This window comes from Eptatretus burgeri, chromosome 15 (genome assembly GCF_056783735.1).
Source record: "Eptatretus burgeri isolate ZD-2024b chromosome 15, Ebu_testis_v1, whole genome shotgun sequence".
Classification (NCBI taxonomy): domain Eukaryota; kingdom Metazoa; phylum Chordata; class Myxini; order Myxiniformes; family Myxinidae; genus Eptatretus; species Eptatretus burgeri.
The window spans coordinates 56,328,315-56,353,314 of NC_140975.1; the positions used below are offsets into that span (position 1 = coordinate 56,328,315).

General features: G+C 46.8%; 2 protein-coding genes across 6 annotated transcripts in view; one reads left to right on the forward strand and one right to left on the reverse strand.

Moving 5' to 3' along the window:
• Nucleotides 1-18,780: 18,780 nt before the first annotated feature.
• On the reverse strand, nt 18,781-20,445 carry LOC147012231 (uncharacterized). The gene is made up of 2 exons (XM_085857928.1): nt 20,364-20,445; nt 18,781-20,239 (listed from the first exon to the last, which is right to left on the reverse strand). The coding sequence occupies exon 2, from the start codon at nt 20,134-20,136 to the stop codon at nt 18,781-18,783; it is 1,356 nt and encodes a 451-aa protein (XP_085714054.1). The 5' UTR covers nt 20,137-20,239; nt 20,364-20,445.
• Nucleotides 20,446-20,884: 439 nt separating this feature from the next.
• NUDT22 (nudix hydrolase 22) overlaps nt 20,885-25,000 on the forward strand; it is a 17,956-nt gene continuing 13,840 nt past the window's right edge. For all 5 annotated transcript variants that reach the window (XR_015051521.1, XM_085856105.1, XM_085856107.1 and 2 more), the window contains exons 1-2: nt 20,885-21,465; nt 23,418-23,525. Coding sequence is in view for 4 of the 5 variants with exons in the window: in XM_085856105.1 (XP_085712231.1) it covers nt 20,980-21,465; nt 23,418-23,525 (594 nt within the window). In the remaining variant the exon portion in view is untranslated. The remainder of the gene's footprint in view (nt 21,466-23,417; nt 23,526-25,000) is intronic.

Consider the following 25,000-nt stretch of genomic DNA (forward strand, 5'->3'; position numbering starts at 1 on the left):
ATCTAACAGCTGGCCCCATGATGGGTTGATGAAGTAAGTTTGTTTGAAATTCCACATGGCAGTCTCCTGACTCTCACATCTATTTTGTGATTCTTCCTTCTTCATCACTCATTGCCTGCGGTATGAATGTGCGTGGCAAAGTGTCAGGGTTATTTTTGACTGCCGAAGCTCGGACGTGATCATCCTGACAAGTACATGTACATCTCGTGAACTTCAATCACTTTGGCAGCAATGACGTCGAAGTTTGGTGACATCAGAGAGCCAAAACGACACAAACCTCACCGTGTACATCATGGATATAACTAACAACGACTATACTCGTACACGTCTCTAATGAATCATTTGCTGTTTGAAGACTTGGAAGGAGTTTTGCTCATCTGACTTGTTACATGATTGACAACTTTTTCTACCACTCATGTACACGTTGTTGAATGCAAAAGTGGTTAGGTATAGTTAAAAGGAGCCATCCACATGTCACCTGTGACAGAGGTTTGGTGGTGACATCAAGAAAAAAATATTTTGAGAATAGGAAGGGGAAAAAGTGAATGGAAGTTGGAATGAGAGAGGTATAAGGAAATTAGAGGTGAGTAGGGTGTATGGAACATACTCGGAGGGAATGGGGGGAGTGGAGGGTTCCGCCATTTTGTTTCACAGGTGAAGAGTCTGGGCGAACCCGATGAAAGTCACATTTACAAAAAAGTATCATCAGATTTATATTGTTACGGTTGTGGGAAATGACCCCGGGGTGTCATACTCAACAGATAAGGAACCCTTAGTTCGAGATCTCATGAGTAATTGGGGTTAGTCAGGTTACCCTCTCCACACACTCGTATCAAGAACAGGGAAAATGCGTTGTGAGCGTTAGCAGGGTCCATCCCCGCTGTGATTCCCCACTTTCCATTCTTCCCCCAACAATCCATCCACCCCCTCCCTCATCCCATCCATCCTTCAGCCAACCATCCATCCCTCTCCTCATCCCCCCCCCCGAAAATCCATACATCCTTCCCCGAACCATCCGAATCCGTTTTCTCATCATTCTTCCCCTTGCACCTTCCCACAGCGCAAACCATACACACATTACATTGCACCAACACCTCAATCATGCCAGCGCAGCCATTACCTTGACTGCAAGTCATGTTACAAGGTAATTGCTGCACTTGGTGCATAACCGATAACACCCCCGGTGTAACCGACGATGTTTGGTTGCGTAACTTACAACACGAAGGCTGCTTTCTTGGGGTGAGGCACAGTTGCTGGACCGACCCACCAAGCTTTGGCCACGCGCACCAATGGGAACGTGACACGCGATGGTCGAAGAGCATGGGTGGTCCTTGCTCACCTTGCCCAGGGTTAGAGAGTGCCTCCAAGACCTTTGCTCTTCTCGGAGCCACACCCTGGCCAGGACTGAAAAAAACATGACAGCTGAGTGCTGACTCACGCACCAAGGACCCGAATGTGGAATGAAATTCCCTGCCTACTTGTTCAAGCTGAATGTGAATGTGAATGGGGTTAGAAAGTCATGCTGGGGCAGGGCTCCACAAGTGGACGGTGACATGAGGGGCTTGGCATGCAGCGGCTCCGTACTGACTTACACGGTCTGCCTTTCTGTGTCTAAACCTCCTAATTCGTCTACTTGAGACACATAAAGAGTGTCTAAGAGAGCTATCAGCAATTAATCTCTGTTCCGGCTGGGCGAGGTACTGATACACACCTCACACCCTTTCCTCTCGTGCTCATATCGCTTACGCTGCACCTCTCCCAACACCACAGCAACATATGCACCCCATTCCCTTCCTCCCATTCCTTCACTTCCCTATCCTACACTTTGGATCAACACAAGCCAACCTGTTTCCGTAGGGTGAGCGAGGGGGCAACCAAATACCCCAAACATTCTCTCTCTCTCTCTCGCTCTACTTTTTCCTGGAGTGAGTGAGACGCACCTGGCCTGTCTTTCGATAAGTAAGATTGTGTAAGGAGATCTTTCTATGCTCGAGGTAAGACTGTTGTTGTGTCTCTGAATTCTTGTACATACTTGTCTTGTGAATTGTGCCGACACATACACACCTTTATCCTTTGGTAAACTGTTTCAAACCTGCTCGATTGTCTTTTTTCCTTCATTGGTTCGACATAGAGTACATAATAAATGGAGGGGAAGTTGTGCCCCCATTAATTCGCTGTGTGAAAATAGCCAACGCCTCACCTACGGTTTTGCTCGGCCGTACAAAATAAGTAGACGAGGTGGGACATCGAGGGCACAGTTCTCCAGTTGAGATATCTCAAGGTAGGTCAACAGGAAAGGTAACACAATTGTGGGTGCGAGGACCCTGCTAGATCTACCAGTAGTTTCCCCAACTGGCGTCTGCAGTTGCTTAGCAACCCGTCGTGTCGTGGAGTTATCCGTGACCCATCGGCTTCAGGGTTGGAGTTCGGGAAGCTGATCCAAGCAAACCCCTCGTGAATGCCACGCGTCACTCCGAACATGTAACAATGTCATATCTCATGAGAGATCATCAAAGCTCTCCGTATTAGGGGCAGTAATTATTACGCTATCCGGTAATCCAATGTGAAAAAAGGTATAATTTCAAAGTCTTCAATGCAAACCGGCGAAATATGAGGGCTTTGATCAGTCTCCACTGACTAGATCAGCTTCAATCAGTACAGTGAACAAAGCGTTTGTGTGGACAGAGTGATCACTTGGGCGGTGAACAGGATGTCCACACGGCCACACACAATGGCTCTGTTATTTTGAAACTGTACAATATGTTCTCGATCAGTCACAAATGCCTCGAAGAGAACCTGCAGAAATGTCCCAATTACAGGAGAACAAATGTGAAGCTTTTCCAGGGGAGAACCAGCAGCCTCGAGGTTCAGCAGCAAATATCAAACAAGTTGGAAAGATTACTTTCCAAAAAAGTTTTTGTTCAGGTCATGAAAGGGTAGAAACCGTTCCTTTTACATCGATTAATAAGTTGTCATGAATGAATGGATTTGACATTTGTGATTCTGAGAAAATTTGGTTCACAGTTGCTTTTGAAGGTTTCATCAGTTTTTAGTAGTTGGAGCGCCCGCTCCGAGTCGTGAATGTTGGTGGTTCAAAGTCATACCAAAGACTTAAAAAATTATATGGGCTGCTCCCTCGCTCGACGTTCAACATTTAAAAGGATAGAGCATGGACAAAGATTGCTGGGAAGGCAATGGCAAACCACCTAGTATATCTTGCCAAGAAACTGCTTTGGCATTCTTCCCCCATCCATCCCCCATTCTTCAGAGCCAATAAACTGCTTTGGCAGCACCAATGCTCTGAAGAAGACAACGGCACATTTTAATTATTATTATTATTATTATTATTATTATTATTATTATTATTGTTATTTTTATTATTATTATTATTCTGTATGGGTAGAGATTAGAGGATTGTAAAAACAATAAGATACTGGAAGGATAGGGCTCCTGGTGTGAGAGAAGAGCAAGAAGGAAGGGTTCGTGAAGAACACAGAAAGGCACGTGCTCAGCGAAGAGTATTGATTTGGTGGGATTTCCATTGCCTGTGATGGATTGTGTCCAGGAACAAGGAAAGGGAGAAGAGCTACATGAGATCAGATGAGGATCGCCGATTTACAAAAAAAATGAGACACCAAGCGGGGCATCAAGTGCCAAAATGTGATCGCCCCTGTTGAGAACAATGTGGGTTCCACCGACAACATCCAGGGGTCACGGCATCTGCTTGCTGGGCAAGTTGTGAACGTGTTGAGACTGGAAGACCAATATGGTGTGCTAAAGTAGCACAGCCAAGGTTCGTCTCAGTGCCATTATCCAACGTGAGGGGTACAGCATGCTTGTTTGAAAAGGCAAACAGGATGGGTGAGTGGTTGGTATACACGTGCCTGGTGTAAACAGGTGGTGGCTTAAAATAGTGTCCACAGGTGACGAGGGCTCATCGTTGTTCTCAAAGTCATTATCAGAAGAGTCATCATCGGGGTTCACGCCACAGATCTGATGATTGCTTGAGAAGAATGACTGGTCCGAAGCTGGGAGGAACTGACGACTGAGGAAAGGACCGTCAGAACGACCTGCCTCTTTGCACAAGGGACAGGATGGAGATAATTGTTTACCACTGGGTGTAGATAGCCATGATGAAGGTCAATACGGATGCCTTAGTCACAGCTGATGCTGACCTCATGACCATAGCTTCATCCACAGAAGCAATCTCAGCACGAAGTGAGTCCATGGCCAGCGATATCTCAGGTTTAATTAAGGCTAATGTTCGAGACCTCAACTCAGTCCCATACCATTGTTTGATCAGCTGAGGCAGATCTAGGTGAATCAGGTGAAGCCATGTTCACCCAGTTTTCCAGCATTGGAGCCAACTCTTCATTGATTGATGTGCATAGAATCGCCATGATAGGTAATTTGGACGTCCATTCTTAGCAGGCTATCATCAATGATGCGGTGAGTCGCTGGTACAACTCCTCAGAGCGTTCATCACTCCCAAGGCATATGGAATCAAAGTCGAGGAAATGAGCTCCTCATGACCAGAAACCAAAGTGCACACAAATGGCCCGCCAAAACTGAAGCCAATGAGGTGGAGTTCTTCACAATTGCGGATCTTGAGATCACAGGACAAAAAATCTGCAATTTGTCCAAGCATTACTTCGACATGAGCCACTATTTCTGTTGGGCTGTCTGACCATTCTGAGTCTCAGCACCATCATCTGCAACGCTACTGCGTGGGGAAAAGCAGCAAACTTCTTCGCCTGATTGACACCTTCCAAAAGGAATGGAACAAAGTTGGAATCTAATGACTGTAGAGTTCATGAAACACCTTATCCCACATAGTCTTGAGAAAAAGGACATGGGAAGGCTCTTTTCAACTCTTGCTTTGTGTTTTCGAGCACAATCTACATTCCCTAAGAGCCAAGATTTCGGCTGAATGTCGATATTCCCCGAGGCCGAAAGGGTGAGCGGCAAGTTTGATTGGTTGAGACGGTGTAATATTTTGTCCAAGTAATGATAAGCTGGAGGTTTTTGGAAGTGCAAACAAGGCGATTTGTGTTCGACAGTTTTAAGGTGTACGAGACGACCCGTGAACCCGTTGGGTTCACGTTGTGACAGCGATTGATGAAAAAAATCATTTCAAGAAGAAAAAAAAAAGATAGCTCCAGCGAACTATACCGCTGAGGTTGTTTGCATTGATCAAATTCTCCCAAAGAGTACTTGACTGAATCAGGAATTGATTTTTTAATAATTTTTTTCGTTGCCTGATTTGAACGAAACTTGATACTGCACACCGGAAGAGAATGGTGAGTTAGGTGGCCCTAAATCTTTTGCGCTATCGTGTACCGTTTTGGCTGTATTTCGGGAACATACATACATACATACATACATACATACAAGATGAGAGTTTTAGTAATATATAGATAGATAGATAATTAAATTGAAATAAAATGAAAGTTTTAAATGCTGGAGAAAAAAAAATCTTTTTTTGGACCGTTTTACTGCAGTTAATGCATCATCTTGTACACCATCTTATTTAAAATGTTAAATTAGTTATTCATGCCTGTTGTTTGTGTCCTTTATGACGTCCATAGAAACAGTAAGTTTCCTGTTTAGAATGATTTTCAATTTTGTTGGAATGCCAGACAGGCAGACAGACTAAAACAATTACCTTACTCACCTGTGCGCATGCGTGCTCGGCACAAGATTCCGTGCAATTTACCAAATTCAGTCAAACTACTGAAAAACTGGAGTTCGTGTTCCGATTCGTGTTCTACAGGGTACAAAAGATAAGGTCCACTTGAAATTCAGATCAGGCTCAGATCCAATCAGGTTTATTGGTTACTCACAAAAGTACCCGTCCTCGGTGATGCGGAAAACAAGCAAAATGCCAGTCCACAGTGACAGGAAAAGTTTAGGTTAATCTATCGATTTAAATTATTTAATTTCCATTATTTCAAATCATATTACATGACATTGTATAATATATTATTTTTATTAAATATTTCAGAGCAGAAAGCGAATCACAAAAGATGACTGCGGTGAGGGGATTCATCTCAGTTGTCCACTCCAGAGCCAAAACAATGGCGAAGAGCTCAGGCTGGAATACCGAAAGGTAATCACAGCCGAACGTATCACCTGGACATCTGGATGCAAATAGCAGCAGCTGTTTTCTCCAGTAAGGAGTCTTTGGAACATGGAACCCAGTGCTACCTGTTGCATGGTTGAGTTGTCAGCAGCTAAATTGACACCCCTCACTGGCTTTGCTAGTGGAGAGGGTGACTGCGACACGTTGCCAGGACTAAAAACAACAGGTGACAAAGAGCAGATGAGTTCCCTTTCGTGGGAGGGGGGAATTGCCACTTTATTTTAGGTATTTATAGGTAAACGATCCAATCCCATTTCTTTGGCCACCTTCATATACCCATCCATCCATCAGGACCATGCTCTGTTCAGAGCATGATTGCTGCCAAGACAGTCCTCCTTGGATATTGGGCACAATCCTGGACGGGTCACCACTCCAACACACGATACTCAAATGGCTCAATCATCCCAGCAAGCTGGTGCTCATTTTGCCAACCTCAGAAAGATGACAGCCTGAGTCAACCCCACCTGGTATTTATTCAACAGCAAAACAGGATTTGAACTCAGGAGCCTAGGATCCCAAACCTTCCACTCCAACCATTAAGCCAACACCAGGCACACCCTCATAATTGCAAGTCCCAAGGGAGGTGAATCAGAGTTTCTGCTGAGCTTTTGGTATTCCCTACAGTCTGAAAACAAAGCTTTAACTGGTTGGTTATTCCCAGAAGAAAATATCTTAACCCAGTATTTCAATATGGGAAGTTACCAGTAGAAAGGCTTGAGGCCATCTCACCAGCTTCCACATTAAGAAGTGCAGAAATCGGCTTTTGAAGGCCCCCAGACATATATGAAGTGCTTTGGAATGAATGGTTTGCAGATTTTTGTGGCTGGTTTTGGACATATCCCTAAAAGCCTGGCTGCCATAGCTTCATTGAAAGTGGAGAAGGTCTTCATATCAGAGTCGGAGACTTTCCTGGTGAGCTCCCCAACTTGTACCAGATACAGGCTCCGTATGAGATGAAGGCTTTTTGCATATTTGGCATCAAGATTTTTCCCTGTGAATTGTCGCAGGTCAATAAAAGTGTGGTTGTTGCTGCTGTTGTGGTTCTTGTGGGGGACCGATTTTTGAAGTATGCACCCATTGGTCGGACAGCTGCCAGACCCCACCCACATTTGTCGCTTGACTCCACCCACCATGGCATCCAAACAAAATAATATGGCTGCCATCTTGGTTCTCTGGTGGGCCTAAGACATCAGGCCTCTCAACCTCTGCTGATTTTCATTGCCTGGATTTGTTGTGTTAGATTTCCATTGGCTTTGTTTGGGTTGAGTGTTTCTCACCATGAGAGACCCTCAAAAATCTAATCCTCTGTCGAATAAAAATTATTCGCAAGGTTTAACCAAGCCTATTCGCACGCAAAGTACGCGCCTCCCTAAAAAAAAAAATGGCGTTACGTAATCTTTGAACGGCCCCATATTGGGGTGAAACAACCCGTGACTGTGTGACAAATCAGCTGGTTCTGATATAACTGTGGTGGAGGCTGACGTGGATGAGAGGCGTCGAGTTAATCTTTTAAGAGTGCATTAAATGTGTTCCTCAATCGGCCGTTACCGGATTTTGTCGCAGGTTGTGACCGCAGTGCGGTCTTTTTTTTTATATGGGAGTTCTCAATTAATTATCGAAGGTAATTCCGAAAAATGACACATCCGAGGAATCTTTGAGGGAAGTGCGGTTGACCGTTAAAATGACGTCATGTCCTTGACCTTCCTTTTGCGGTGAAAATAATGAATTTGGACTTGGTACCAAAAGTCAAAAATTCCCATTTTGGGACCACTGTTTGAGCCGACAAATATCAGCCTGAGGTTTTTTTGGCCTTAAAATGTAGGCTTCTCCTCCGGGTTCACATGGTAATGTCGGCCGCAAACAGAGATATCTTGCCATGAGACCCTGACAGAGAGTCAGCATCATTAATCATAATAGTTTGGAGTTGGTGTATATTATGTACTTACGATTCATTACAATCATACCACGAAAGCTTTTATATTACACAATTTTAATAGCATTTGACCTTGAAAACAATTACAAGGACCTCGTGATACTAGTCGTGGCAAGAGAATACAGTGAAGGGCATTAACCGGCCACCTGCGTCATCCTTCTTCCTTCCTTACTATCATTCATGGACCGGTATTTGTGTGTTTGTTTGTCGCGCTACTCCTCCAAAAGTTCTGGACTGATTGCATCCAGACTTTCAACAGAGGACCAGCATGACCCCCAATTGATGTATAGGGGTGTTTTTATCTTTGCCGGTGGTCTGGGGGTCAGGGGGAGGAGAGGGACTCAAGACTCAAGAGGAGAGGGACTCAACTCAAGACAGACAGACAGACAAACATACAGACAGACACACAGAGATTGCTGGAATTATAGAGAGATAAATGTGTATCATGTAGCGCCGCCTCCAGGTGAGGGAGGGTATTACAAGTCTTCAGCATTTACAGTACAGTAGTCATGTACCCACATTTTTCCCATACAGTAGTCATGTCCCCACATTTTCCCAGTACAGTAGCCATGTCCCCACATTTTTCCCATACAGTAGTCATGTCCCCACATTTTCCCAGTACAGTAGCCATGTCCCCACGTTTTTCCAGTACAGTAGTCATGTCCCCACGTTTTTCCAGTACAGTAGCCATGTCCCCACGTTTTTCCAGTACAGTAGTCATGTCCCCACGTTTTCCCAGTACAGTAGTCATGTCCCCACATTTTCCCAGTACAGTAGTCATGTCCCCACATTTTCCCAGTACAGTAGTCATGTCCCCATGTTTTCCCCATACAGTAGTCATGTCCCCATGTTTTTCCAGTACAGTCGTCATGTCCCCATGTTTTTCCAGTACAGTCGTCATGTCCCCATGTTTTCCCCATACAGTAGTCATGTCCCCATGTTTTTCCAGTACAGTCGTCATGTCCCCATGTTTTTCCTGTACAGTAGTCATGTCCCCAAGTTTTTCCAGTGCAGTAGTCATGTCCCCACATTTTCCCAGTACAGTAGTCATGTCCCCACATTTTCCCAGTACAGTAGTCATGTCCCCATGTTTTCCCCATACAGTAGTCATGTCCCCATGTTTTTCCAGTACAGTCGTCATGTCCCCATGTTTTTCCAGTACAGTCGTCATGTCCCCATGTTTTCCCCAGTACAGTAGTCATGTCCCCACATGTTTTCCAGTACAGTAGTCATGTCCCCATGTTTTTCCTGTACAGTAGTCATGTCCCCAAGTTTTTCCAGTGCAGTAGTCATGTCCCCACATTTTCCCAGTAAAGTAGTCATGTCCCCACATTTTTCCTGTACAGTAGTCATGTCCCCAAGTTTTTCCAGTACAGTAGTCATGTCCCCACATTTTCCCAGTACAGTAGTCATGTCCCCACATTTTCCTGTACAGTAGTCATGTCCCCACATTTTCCCAGTACAGTAGTCATGTCCCCACATTTTCCCAGTACAGTAGCCATGTCCCCACGTTTTTCCAGTACAGTAGTCATGTCCCCACGTTTTTCCAGTACAGTAGCCATGTCCCCACATTTTTCCAGTACAGTAGTCATGTCCCCACGTTTTCCCAGTACAGTAGTCATGTCCCCACATTTTCCCAGTACAGTAGTCATGTCCCCACATTTTCCCAGTACAGTAGTCATGTGCCCATGTTTTCCCCATACAGTAGTCATGTCCCCATGTTTTTCCAGTACAGTCGTCATGTCCCCATGTTTTTCCTGTACAGTAGTCATGTCCCCAAGTTTTTCCAGTGCAGTAGTCATGTCCCCACATTTTCCCAGTAAAGTAGTCATGTCCCCACATTTTTCCTGTACAGTAGTCATGTCCCCAAGTTTTTCCAGTACAGTAGTCATGTCCCCACATTTTCCCAGTACAGTAGTCATGTCCCCACATTTTCCTGTACAGTAGTCATGTCCCCACATTTTCCCAGTACAGTAGTCATGTCCCCATGTTTTCCCAGTACAGTAGTCATGTCCCCATGTTTTCCCAGTACAGTAGTCATGTCCCCACATCTTCCCAGTACAGTAGTCATGTCCCCACGTTTTCCCACTACAGTAGTCATGTCCCCACGTTTTCCCAGTACAGTAGTCATGTCCCCACGTTTTCCCAGTACAGTAGTCATGTCCCCACGTTTTCACAGTACAGTAGTCATGTCCCCACGTTTTTCCAGTACAGTAGTCATGTCCCCATGTTTTTCCAGTACAGTAGTCATGTCCCCACGTTTTTCCCGTATAGTAGTCATGTCCCCAAGTTTTCCCAGTACAGTAGTCATGTCCCCACGTTTTCCCAGTACAGTAGTCATGTCCCCACGTCTTCCCAGTACAGTAGTCATGTCCCCACGTTTTCCCACTACAGTAGTCATGTCCCCACGTTTTCCCAGTACAGTAGTCATGTCCCCACGTTTTCCCAGTACAGTAGTCATGTCCCCACGTTTTCCCACTACAGTAGTCATGTCCCCACGTTTTCCCAGTACAGTAGTCATGTCCCCACGTTTTCCCAGTACAGTAGTCATGTCCCCACGTTTTCCCAGTACAGTAGTTGTGGTGAATTGACGTGAATTGAGGGACATGACGCGGGATCACATGTTGTGCGTCTCGCGTATAAGGGGAGGTCTCTGCGGCACGAGTGATTGTCCCCGGGGCATTGCTATTGACATCGGCTGTTCACTTGATGCTCGTTAACTGAAGGTGCTCATTGACTGGTGAGAATGGAGATTATATCGAACTCCGTGCTTACGCGGATTGTCTGCCATGGTTAACTGCACATGTATACGTTACTGCTTATGTACTCCTAGCTGAACCTGTATTCCCCGGTGTGCCCACAGAAGCGGCTCCAATCAAATGGAATAAAGCCTAAACTCTGAAGGTTCATCTCTCGCTCTCATTTCAATTTATTCCATTTGATTTTCTCGGCTCTCTCAACCAAAGATGGACAAGATCTACAAACCAGAGAGGTTCGACGCAGACCCGAACGCGACTGACGCAGAAATGAAATGGTCACATTGGTTCTGTTCCTTCTCACACTATCTGACCATCATCGCGGAGGGAGCTGACAAATTTGCCGCTCTCGTGAATCATGTCTCGCCCAGCGTGTACAGGCTCTTCTCGGGGTGCGACACTTACGAAGCAGCGATCGAGGTGCTGCAAGCGCTCTACGTGAAGCCCAAGAACGAGGTATACATACGACATCTTCTCAACACACGCAAGCAAGCAGCCGGGGAGACAATCGATCAGTTCCTGCAAGCTCTGAATCAGCTGGGAAAAGACGGCAGCTTCCGGGCGGTAAGCGCCGAGGAACACCGAAAGGAAGCCACACGGGAGGCATTCATCCAAGGACTCAGATCAGCCCACATACGGCAACGCTTACTAGAGAAAGTGCAACCCACTCTTGACAAGGTAGTCGATCAGGCTCGAGCGATGGATACGGCTCAGCAGCAATCTGAGTCATTTGGGACACCGATGCTGCTCATGAACGCTGCTACGATGGGAACCCAAGGAACCCCACTGGCACAGACACAGCCAGACATAGGGGATGGAGAAACACCCGAGGAGCCGGATACCCAGACCTCGTCAAACTCCTCAGCAACTGCTCCGGTTGGTAAATGCTTCTTTTGTGGGTACAAAAGGCATCCTCGTCAAAAATGTCCCGCCAGAGATGCCACATGCATGAATTGCGACAAGAAAGGGCATTATGCCAGGGTATGTAAATCTACTCTAAGGAGAAATAAACCCACTTCTGCGGCTCTCTACTCGCAAAATAAATTGACTGCAGCCTCCCCGGGGAATCTATCCAAGGCTCTCATCAACGTACGAATTAACGGGCATATGGCTGAGGCACTGATTGATACCGGTAGCTCTGAAAGTTTCGTCAACAGCTCGCTAGTGAAGGGCAGGAAATGGGTAATCCACCCGACTGACAATACGGTATGCATGGCCGCCACCTCACTACAATCCCGCATACGAGGGTACTGCAATGTTGAATTGGACGTAAAAGGGTACACGCATCGGGATGTAAAGGTACTGGTGCTTCGTGATTTGTGCGCAGACGTAATTCTGGGTCATAATGTCCTCAAGCAGCACACGAGCGTCGAAATACCCTTTGGAGGAAGCAAGCCTCGTCTAATTTTAAATGCGTTGACCACCGCGGAGGTGACGTCCCCCCAGCTGTTCGCTAACTTGTCGCCGGTCTGCAAACCGATAGCGATCAAATCGCGGCGATATACCACTGCTGACATGAATTTCATCACTTCGGAAACCAAGCGATTACTGGAGGAGGGAATTATAGAACCGAGCGATTCGCCATGGCGCGCACAGGTGTTAGTAACCAGCAGTCAGAACCATAAGAAACGAATGGTTGTCGATTATTCCCAAACGGTCAATCGCTTCACCCAACTCGACGCCTACCCCCTGCCGCGCATAGATGAGATGGTCGAACGCGTGGCCAATTATAAGGTATTCAGTACCATCGACTTGCGAAGCGCCTATCATCAAATTCCCATCCGAGAGGAAGACAAACCGTACACTGCATTCCAGGCAGGGCGGCGCCTCTACCAGTTCAGAAGGATACCATTCGGTGTCACGAATGGGGTAGCTTGCTTCCAACGGGTTATGGACGACATCATCTCAGATGAAAACCTCAAAGACACTTTTGTTTACGTGGATAATGTCACAGTGTGCGGTAGGGATCAGAGGGAACATGATAGGAATCTGGACAGATTCTTGAGCATTGCTAGAAAATATAATCTGACTCTCAACTACGAGAAATGCGTATTCTCGGCAAGGTCAATTGACCTTCTCGGCTACACAATAGCCGACGGCACAATTAAGCCTGATCCTGAGCGATTGCGCCCGCTCCGTGAGCTTCCACCACCTCAGGACTTGCAAACAATGCGCCGGGTGATCGGGATGTTCGCTTACTATGCGAGATGGATTTCGCAATACTCCGAGAAAATACATCCCTTAGTGCATTGCAAAAACTTTCCACCAGATGCCGCTGTTGTAAGAGCTTTCCACAATCTCAAGGATGATATCAGTAAGTCCGTGGTTTTATCGATCGACAGCTCGGTGCCCTTCGTGGTGGAGACCGACGCTTCAAATCACGCCATAGCTGCTACACTTAATCAGTCTGGGCGGCCGGTCGCGTTCTTCTCGAGAACTCTCTCTAGAAGCGAGCAGAGACACTCAGCGATAGAGAAGGAAGCGTACGCCATCGTTGAAGCGCTGCGGAAATGGAGACATTATTTACTGGGAAACCACTTCACGCTCGTTACGGACCAACGATCCGTGGCATTCATGTTTGATGGGAAAAATAACGGGAAAATTAAGAATGAAAAAATTATGAGATGGCGGATAGACCTAGCTTGCTACAGTTACGACATTGTTTACCGGCCCGGGAGGGAAAACCCTGCTGCAGATACCTTCTCTCGGGTCTACAGTTCGGCAACAATCAGTCAGGCTTTGCAAGACCTCCATGTGTCTCTGTGCCACCCAGGGGTAACCAGGATGGCACATTTCGTACGCAGACAAAATCTTCCCTATTCTGTTGAAGATATTAAACAAATGAATGCTTCATGCCCTGTTTGTGCTGAACTAAAACCCAGATTCTATGGCGCGGCATCTGGCAGACTGATCAAGGCCACTTCCCCCTTCGAGAGACTAAACATCGACTTCAAAGGGCCCCTGCCGACCGAAACAGACAACAGATACATATTCACCGTTGTTGATGAATATTCAAGGTTCCCTTTCGCGTTTCCGTGCTCGGATATGACCTCGGGCACTGTCGTGAAATGTCTCTCTGACCTCTTCGCTATGTTTGGGAGACCTTCGTACATACATTCAGACAGAGGGCCGTGTTTCATGTCGGCCGGGCTAAAACAATTCCTATTAGAGCACGGCATAGCAACTAGTCGAACGACGGGATACAACCCACAGGGAAACGGGCAGGTGGAACGGTATAATGGAGTTATTTGGAAAGCCGTAACTCTGGCGCTGAAATCGAGAGGACTGGGCCCCGAGCGATGGGAGGTTACTCTTCCCGACGCTCTGAATTCCATACGCTCTTTGCTCTGCACGTCCACAAATGCCACTCCTCACGAACGTATGTTTACTCACCAACGACGTTATGTTGACGGTCAAACGGTGCCCAACTGGCTGACCCACCCCGGTACAGTGTTCATGAAACGCCCGGTACGACAAAGCAAGTATGAACCGCTGGTGGAGGGGGTCGAACTCATTGACACTAATCCAGAGTATGCTCATGTCAGGCTCCCGGATGGCAGGGAGACCACTGTGTCGGTTCGCCATCTGGCTCCCTCAGGTACTCCTCCCGCCGGTACACCACCTTCTGGCACTCCTCCTTCTGACATTTCCCCCAGGAACTCCGCCAGGCGACGGGGCTGCCGCGTTCCACCCGAGAGCGATCGAGGAGTCATCCCCGGCACAAGTCGAGGCTCACCAAGAGGATCGGGAGTCTCCCTCAAGTGAAACTGCCGTTTACTCCCGGAGAGGTCGACGAATAAGGCCCCCTCGACGACTCAATCTGTAAAGGGGATTATCGGCATTCTCGCTGCTCATGCTCCTATATGCTCATTATATCATATATCGATGCTCATTTCCATGCTCCTACAACTCAAAATAATCACTGCTTGGCATGTATGCTTCTGTAGATCTATTAGTCCGCGTTGCTTGAAATGTATACTCCTATAGTGCTAAAGCAATCATGGTGTGTAAGATGGGCCCCTAGTTACATTTTAAAGGTGGGGAGAATGTGGTGAATTGACGTGAATTGAGGGACATGACGCGGGATCACATGTTGTGCGTCTCGCGTATAAGGGGAGGTCTCTGCGGCACGAGTGATTGTCCCCGGGGCATTGCTATTGACATCGGCTGTTCACTTGATGCTCGTTAACTGAAGGTGCTCATTGACTGGTGAGAATGGAGATTATATCGAACTCCGTGCTTACGCGGATTGTCTGCAATGATTAACTGCACATGTATACGTTACTGCTTATGTACTCCTAGCTGAACCTGTATTCCCCGGTGTGCCCACAGAAGCGGCTCCAATCAAATGGAATAAAGCCTAAACTCTGAAGGTTCATCTCTCGCTCTCATTTCAGTAGTCATGTCCCCACATTTTCCCAGTACAGTAGTCATGTCCCCACGTTTTCCCAGTACAGTAGTCATGTCCCCAAGTTTTCCCAGTACAGTAGTCATGTCCCCACGTTTTCCCAGTACAGTAGTCATGTCCCCACGTCTTCCCAGTACAGTAGTCATGTCCCCACGTTTTCCCACTACAGTAGTCATGTCCCCACGTTTTCCCAGTACAGTAGTCATGTCCCCACGTTTTCCCAGTACAGTAGTCATGTCCCCACGTTTTCCCAGTACAGTAGTCATGTCCCCACGTTTTCCCAGTACAGTAGTCATGTCCCCACGTTTTCCCAGTACAGTAGTCATGTCCCCACGTTTTCCCAGTACAGTAGTCATGTCCCCACGTTTTCCCAGTACAGTAGTCATGTCCCCACGTTTTCCCAGTACAGTAGTCATGTCCCCACGTTTTCCCAGTACAGTAGTCATGTCCTCACGTTTTCCCAGTACAGTAGTCATGTCCCCACGTTTTCCCAGTACAGTAGTCATGTCCTCACGTTTTCCCAGTACAGTAGTCATGTCCCCACGTTTTCCCAGTACAACGAGGTGTTTTGAATTATAAACAGTAAATATGTTTTTTTGCTTCATTCACGGAACCTAAGTTTTTTGTTGTTGTTGTTACCTATATAGAGTTCTGTTGCCTATACACCGCCTATATAAAGGTATGCGTCAGAACTGAGTTATCTCTTGAAATAAGAACGAGAGATGAACCTTCAGAGTTTAGGCTTTATTCCATTTGATTGGAGCCGCTTCTGTGGACACACCAGGAAATACAGGTTCAGCTAGGAGTACATAAGCAGAAACGTATACATGTGCAGTTAACCATTGCAGACTAATCCGCGTAAGCACGGAGTTCGATATAATCTCCATTCTCACCAGTCAATGAGCACCTTCAGTTAACGAGCATCAAGTGGACAGCCGATGTCAATAGCAATGCCCCGGGGACAATCCACTCGTGCCGCAGAGACCTCCCCTTATACGCGAGACGCACAACATGTGATCCCGCGTCATGTCCCTCGATTCACGTTAATTCACCACATTCTCCTCACCTTTAAAATGTAACTAGGGGCCCATCTTACACACCATGATTGCTTTAGCACTATAGGAGCATACATTTCAAGCAACGCGGACTAATTGATCTACAGAAGCATACATGCCAAGCAGTGATTATTTTGAGTTGTAGGAGCATGGAAATGAGCATCGATATATGATATAATGGGCATATAGGAGCATGAGCAGCGAGAATGCCGATAATCCCCTTTACAGATTGAGTCGTCGAGGGGGCCTTATTCGTCGACCTCTCCGGGAGTAAACGGCAGTTTCACTTGAGGGAGACTCCCGATCCTCTTGGTGAGCCTCGACTTGTGCCGGGGATGACTCCTCGATCGCTCTCGGGGGAACACGGCAGCCCCGTCGCCTGGCGGAGTTCCTGGCGGGAACATGTCAGAAGGAGGAGTGCCAGGAGGTGGTGTACCGGCGGGAGGAGCACCGGCGGGAGCCACTTGGCGAACCGACACACTGGGCTCCCTGCCATGCGGGTGCCTGACTTGGGCACACTCTGGATTAGTGTCAATGAGGTCGACCCTCCACCAGCGGTTCATACTTGCCTTTGTCGTACCGGGCGTTTCATGAACACTGTACCGGGGTGGGTCAGCCAGTTGGGCACCGTTTGACTGTCAACATAACGTCGTTGGTGAGTAAACATACGTTCGTGAGGAGTGGCATTTGTGGACGTGCAGAGCAAAGAGCGTATGGAATTCATTGCGTCAGGAAGAGCAACCTCCCATCGCTCGGGGCCCAGTCCTCTCGATTTCAGCGCCAGAGTTATGGCTTTCCAAATAACTCCATTATACCTTTCCCACCTGCCCGTTTCCCTGTGGGTTGTAACCCGTCGTTCGACTAGTTGCTATGCCGTGCTCTAATAGGAATTGTTTTAGCCCGGCCGACATGAAACACGGCCCTCTGTCTGAATGTATGTACGAAGGTCTCCCAAACATAGCGAAGACGTCAGAGAGACATTTTACGACAGTGCCCGAGGTCATATCCGAGCACGGAAACGCGAAAGGGAACCTTGAATATTCATCAACAACGGTGAATATGTATCTGTTGTCTGTCTCGGTGGGCAGGGGCCCTTTGAAGTCGATGTTTAGTCTCTCGAAGGGGGAAGTAGCCTTGATCAGTCTGCCAGATGCCGCGCCAAAGAATCTGGGTTTTAGTTCAGCACAAACAGGGCATGAAGCATTCATTTGTTTAATATCTTCAACAGAATAGGGAAGATTTTGTCTGCGTCACAGAAATGTGCCATCCTGGTTACCCCTGGGTGGCACAGAGACACATGGAGGTCTTGCAAAGCCTGACTGATTGTTGCCGAACTGTAGACCCGGAGAAGGTATCTGCAGCAGGGTTTTCTTTCCCGGGCCGGTAAACAATGTCGTACCTGTAGCAGGCTAGGTCTATCCGCCATCTCATAATTTTTTCATTCTTAATTTTCCTGCGTTATTTTTCCCATCAAACATGAAAGCCACGGATCGTTGGTCCGTAACGAGCGTGAAGTGGTTTCCCAGTAAATAATGTCTCCATTTACGCAGCGCTTCGACGATGGCGTACGCCTCCTTCTCTATTGCCGAGTGTCTCTGCTCGCTTCTAGAGAGAGTTCTCGAGAAGAAAGCGACCGGCCGCCCAGACTGATTAAGTGTTGCAGCTATGGCGTGATTTGAAGCGTCGGTCTCCACCACGAAGGGCACCGAGCTGTCGATCGATAAAACCACGGACTTACTGATATCATCCTTGAGATCGTGGAAAGCTTTCACGACAGCGGCATCTGGTGGAAAGTTTTTGCAATGCACTAGGGGATATATTTTCTCGGAGTATTGCGAAATCCATCTTGCATAGTAAGCGAACATCCCGATCACCCGGCGCATTGTCTGCAAGTCCTGAGGTGGTGGAAGCTCACGGAGCGGGCGCAATCGCTCAGGATCAGGCTTAATTGTGCCGTTGGCTATCGTGTAGCCGAGAAGGTCAATTGACCTTGCCGAGAATACGCATTTCTCGTAGTTGAGAGTCAGATTATATTTTTCCAGCAATGCTCAAGAATCTGTCCAGATTCCTATCATGTTCCCTCTGATCCCTACCGCACACTGTGACATTATCCACGTAAACAAAAGTGTCTTCGAGGTTTTCATCTGAGATGATGTCGTCCATAACCCGTTGGAAGCAAGCTACTCCATTCGTGACACCGAATGGTATCCTTCTGAACTGGTAGAGGCGCCGCCCTGCCTGGAATGCAGTGTACGGTTTGTCTTCCTCTCGGATGGGAATTTGATGATAGGCGCTTCGCAAGTCGATGGTACTGAATACCTTATAATTGGCCACGCGTTCGACCATCTCATCTATGCGCGGCAGGGGTAGGCGTCGAGGTTGGGTGAAGCGATTGACCGTTTGGGAATAATCGACAACCATCCGTCTCTTATGGTTCTGACTGCTGGTCACTAACACCTGTGCGCGCCATGGCGAATCGCTCGGTTCTATAATTCCCTCCTCCAGTAATCGCTGGTTTCTGAAGTGATGAAATTCATGTCAGCAGTGGTATATCGCCGCGATTTGATCGCTATCGGTTTGCAGACCGGCGACAAGTTAGCGAACAGCTGGGGGGACGTCACCTCCGCGGTGGTCAGCGCATTTAAAATTAGACGAGGCTTGCTTCCTCCAAAGGGTATTTCGACGCTCGTGTGCTGCTTGAGGACATTATGACCCAGAATTACGTCTGCGCACAAATCACGAAGCACCAGCACCTTTACATCCCGATGCGTGTACCCTTTTACGTCCAATTCAACATTGCAGTACCCTCGTACGCGGGATTGTAGTGAGGTGGCGGCCATGCATACCGTATTGTCAGTCGGGTGGATTACCCATTTCCTGCCCTTCACTAGCGAGCTGTTGACGAAACTTTCAGACCTACCGGTATCAATCAGTGCCTCAGCCATATGCCCGTTAATTCGCACGTTGATGATAGCCTTGGATAGATTCCCCGGGGAGGCTGCAGTCAATTTATTTTGCGAGTAGAGAGCCGCAGAAGTGGGTTTATTCCTTCTTAGAGTAGATTTACATACCCTGGCATAATGCCCTTTCTTGTCGCAATTCATGCATGTGGCATCTCTGGCTGGACATTTTTGACGAGGATGCCTTTTGTACCCACAAAAGAAGCATTTACCGACCGGAGCAGTTGCTGAGGAGTTTGACGAGGTCTGGGTATCCGGCTCCTCGGGTGTTTCTCCATCCCTCATGTCTGGCTGTGTCTGTGCCAGTGGGGTTCCTTGGGTTCCCATCGTAGCAGCGTTCATGAGCAGCATCGGTGTCCCAAATGACTCAGATTGCTGCTGAGCCGTATCCATCGCTCGAGCCTGATCGACTACCTTGTCAAGAGTGGGTTGCGCTTTCTCTAGTAAGCGTTGCCGTATGTGGGCTGATCTGAGTCCTTGGATGAATGCCTCCCGTGTCGCTTCCTTTCGGTGTTCCTCGGCGCTTACGGCCCGGAAGCTGCAGTCTTTTCCCAGCTGATTCAGAGCTTGCAGGAACTGATTGATTGTCTCCCCGGCTGCTTGCTTGCGTGTGTTGAGAAGATGTCGTATGTATACCTCGTTTTTGGGCTTCACGTAGAGCGCCTGCAGTACGTCAATCGCTGCTTCGTAAGTGTCGCACCCCGAGAAGAGCCTGTACACGCCGGGCGAGACATGATTCACGAGAGCGGCAAATTTGTCAGCTCCTTCCTCGATGATGGTCAGATAGTGTGAGAAGGAGCAGAACCAATGTGACCATTTCATTTCTGCGTCAGTCGTGTTTGGGTCTGCGTCGAACCTCTCTGGTTTGTAGATCTTGTCCATCTTTGGTTGAGAGAGCCGAGAAAATCAAATGGAATAAATTGAAATAAGAGCGAGAGATGAACCTTCAGAGTTTAGGCTTTATTCCATTTGATTGGAGCCGCTTCTGTGGGCACACCAGGAAATACAGGTTCAGCTAGGAGTACATAAGCAGAAACGTATACATGTGCAGTTAACCATTGCAGACTAATCCGCGTAAGCACGGAGTTCGATATAATCTCCATTCTCACCAGTCAATGAGCACCTTCAGTTAACGAGCATCAAGTGGACAGCCGATGTCAATAGCAATGCCCTGGGGACAATCCACCCGTGCCGCAGAGAGACATCCCCTTATACGCGAGACGCACAACATGTGATCCCGCGTCATGTCCCTCGATTCACGTTAATTCACCACATCTCTTTTTATCTTTGGGTCGGGATCTCAGGTTGTTGTGTAATTTTTGTGAAGATCTCCCGTTGGGCGGCTACTTTGCTCGTGTTTCTAAAAAAAAAAAAAAAAACTCAGCTCATCCATGCAGAATACTGAACACGGAGAAAAACTTTCTGAAGAAATAAAACGAAACCGAAAAATACGACATGGTGTCATCACATTGCCGGCCGACATTGGGTTAAGGCATCAATTTTAAAGTTATTAAATTATTCATTCAAGTATGATTATTTTGATAAACATTACTTAAAAAAAGATAAATGTACCGTGTCTCGATATTTATTGTTTGTCTTAATGAAACGAAACTACCAACGTTACTTTGGCGAATCGCGCCCTATACACCGCCTAAAGGATATCGAAGCACGTCCACAGTTACTGTATATTGTTAAATACTAATATGTAAACGTTTCCGTGGGTTGATGGAGGAAGAGTCTGAGGTCACCGTCATACTGGTCGCCCCTAGTCCACGCGGTTTACCTCAGGAGAGCGTTCGTGTTGACCTTTCCACAAGGTACAATCGCCGCGCCTTGTCCGACTCGGACGAACGGGACATCGAGGTCGTGTGGCAGGACCGCTCGCGGGGAAACCCCCGGATCTTCGACGCGCCAAAGTTCCGCCTCAGCGGAGCGCGGCTCGACTCGGCGGGGCTGCTTCGGATCCGGCTGGGGCTGACCGGGTACCGAGACTACCTGGGCACGAATTTGGCACCGGGACACAAGCCGGCTCACCTGCGTACATGGGGGCTCACAACGTGCGACGACCCTCACGCGTACCTGGCCGACCCTCTCGGCGTGGGAGCCGTGCTGTGCGCACGAGACGACCGCCTCGTGCTGTTGCGCCGCAGCCACTCGGTGGCCGAAGCGCCGGGACTGCTGGACGTGCCCGGGGGACACCCTGAACCCCTGGTCAGTTTACCGTGCGCTCGATCTCTTTACAATGGCTGCTACAGGTTCGACACTGCAGATCGTACTGGCCGGGTGATTATACTGTATAGCGCGCGAAGCGGTGTGTCCACTAGCATGCCGAGCCGTGAGCCGGGCTCTGTCTGGCTCGAAGTGCAAGGTCTCGTTTCATCAGACTTCCTTACAAATGGCTGTTGTTTGGATCATATATATATATATATATATATATATATATATATATATATATATATATATATATATATATATATATATATATTGTATTAGTCATGGCCAAAAGTATTGGCACCCTTCCACTTTTTTTAAAATAATGCACCATTTCTTCCAGAAAATTGTTGAAATTAAAAAAATCTTTTGGTTTCCACACATGTAGTTTTTTTTGGGTTTGCGGTGGAACAAAACAACAAAAGCTGAAAAAATTACTAAATCTCAACTTGTTCCACACAGAAATCCAGACATGGCTCGGATAATATTATTCGCACCTTTTAGAAGTTGTTCGAAATAATTCGAATTGAACTCACTTGTGGTTAGTTGCAGGTGCCTCTTTCAACCATTTTCAAAAGATAAAAAGGAGTCATTCTGTCGTTTTGCGTCACTGTGTGTCCCGCAAGGAGCATGGAGAAAAGAAAGAAAACCGGATAATTGTCTGAGGAGCTCAGACACAAGATTGCAGCCAAGCACGGACAATCTCAAGGCTACACGTCCATCTCCAGAGACCTTGATGTTCCTGTATCCACCGGACTCAATGTCATCATGAAGTTTAAGGCCCCTGGCACTGTAGCCAACCTCCCTGGACGTGGCCGTAAGAGAAAACTTGATGGAAGATTGCAGCAAATGATTGTTCGAATGGTGAAGAAAGAACCTCGATGAACTGCCAAACAGATTCAAGCTGACCTTCAGACACACGATACGACGGTTTTGACTCGCACCATCCGTCGCCAACTCAATGAAAGGGGGTTCTATGGTAGGAGACACAGGATGACCCCACTGCCGAGAGAGACAGACAGACAGACACACAGAGACAGAGACATAAGAAAGCAGTTTGTACATGAAGAGTGGGCCAACCTGCCAGTAGAGAAGTGTCGGAAGCTCATTCATGGCTAAAGGAAGTGCTTGACTGCAGGAATTTTGTCCAAAGGCAATGCTAGCAATTATCAAGTCTCGGGTGTCAATGATTTTATCAATGCCATTTCTTTTTATTTTCTCATTTAAAAGGATATATTAAGTTCTGAATCAAAAACAAAGGTTCTGTAATAGCAGTGAAATAAAGAATTGTGGAGACAAAATACTTTTGTCAATTTCAACTTATTTTTTCAGAAAATTGTGAGTTATTTGAAAAAAAAAGTGCAAGGGTGCCAATATTTTTGGCCACAACTGTGTATACAATATACATACATATACATATACATATATATATATATTATAATATACACACCACACCCATATATAGTCACGATACTATCGATTTTGGAGATGTTGCCTTCCATTCATACACTTCAACATATAACTTTTATGAGCCTATACTGACCATATGCCTGATATTGGCTTAATAGTTAGGGTGGTGGGCTTGGAATCCTTGGATCTTGAGTTCAAATCCAACTCGGTTGTTGAATTAATACCAGGTGGGGTTGACTTAGCCTGTCATCCTTCTGAGGTTGGCAAAATGAGTGCCAGCTTGCTGGTATCCTGTATCGGAGTGGTGACCCGTCCAGGATTGTGCCCAATAGCCAAGGAGACTGCCTAGACAGCACCAACGCTCTGCTGAGTACGGTTCCAATGCATGCATGACCATGACATTTTGCTCAGACACCAAATGTCTTAAAAAAAAAACAAAAAAAACAGGGCAGCGATCCAATAATACAGAATCCAAGTCTTATAACCAATATGCACATCCTAACAATCTTTTTGTGAAAATCTCACCAAACCCGTCGTTGCAGGAGGTGTCCAATGATGCTTCGATGGACAAGCTTTGTGCGGAGGATCTGCAACCTGAGCTTGTTGTCCAAGAGATCTTCCACTCCGTGTTGGCTGAGATTCGAGATGAGGTGTGTGAAGGTGTACTACAGGTCGAGTCTCATAAAAGCCAAGATAACGTTTTTACTGTTTTCAATCCTATTATATAAAACTATAATGGTACCTTCACCAGGCTCAACAGTTAATGACTTGTATCTCACATAGGTCGGATCTGAATCCGGACCTCAACCAAAATCTAAGTGGCATGTTTTTGTCACCGAAGCAACTCATCCAACAAGTTTTGTCAAAATCCGTCCACGACTTTTTAAAATATCATGCTACACATCGTTTTTAGCCCCCATCTCTCAATGGTGAAGAATCTCTTAAAATTTTTAAATTTTTGTATCTAGATCTGGATTTTCACCAAAATCGAAGCAATTAGTTTGTGTTAGACACCCAACCTGTCCACAAAGTTTCATCCACATCTGTCCATAACCTTTGGAGATATCCAGCACACATACACATAGGGGTGAAAACATAACCTCTGTCCACCAAAGGTGGACGGAGGTAATAAGGAAATTCTCTGCATGTATGTGTGTACATCTGAAAATCAAAGAAAGAAAACAACAACAAAAAACAGGGCTGGCCCGATCTCCACCAAATTTTACATCTGTGCCGGTGGTACCCAGGGTCAGGTCATGGGCACAAATAAAAAAAATCCTTCCACCTCTGCGAAGGGGGGCCGTGGGGTAGGGGCGGGGTACAACGATTTACGATTCTTCCCTGTGCACATGCCACAGCGCAAGTGGTTTACTGACCCCAGCTGCAGACGGGGGATTATTAGCCACAGCACAAAATATTTTTGCCCCATCTCCTCCACTATATCCCTCAATCTTCATTCCCTCACCCCCCCTCCCCCCCCCCAAGGCTGCTCAAGAAGAGAGCTAGTGTTTCTAGTTTTATCAAAACTGCCAATTTCCTCTCAACTCCTCCTTTAATGGTTTCAATTATTCCCACCTCTCTGTGGGGTTTGCTGGGAAAAGTTTTTGCCCCAAGTTCAGGCCTGAAGTTTGACTGAAGATGATTTGGGCAAGAATTTGTAATTTGTTCAGGGTGCTGCCGATAACTCGCCTCCTCTTCGCAAAAGACATCATGGGATCTTTGTGTCAAGGTCTGTTCATTACAGTACAATGGATTAGCTGATAAATTGTGCACATTTTCATAGCAGCATGAATATTGGTATTTAAGTGTGTTTTGGTCTGCTAATGAATGGCACTTAAAATTTTGCCCATATTCCCTGAAATCCAAGATAGCTGCAATTATGGCCACTGATTGAATTATTGTTCACGTCTCAGCTTCTGTATGTATGATTTAGAATCATGATTGTGGCGTCTACCCCCATATTTTGGGGGGCAACAAATCAGATTTTATGATATATGATTAGAACATATGTGCCTGAAATGCTCATTTCTAAAGATCAGGGTGAGACAGAGCCTGATGTTGGTTAGTTAGGGTGGCTGGCTTGGGATCTCAGGGTCCTGAGTTCGAGCCCTGTTTTTACCCATTG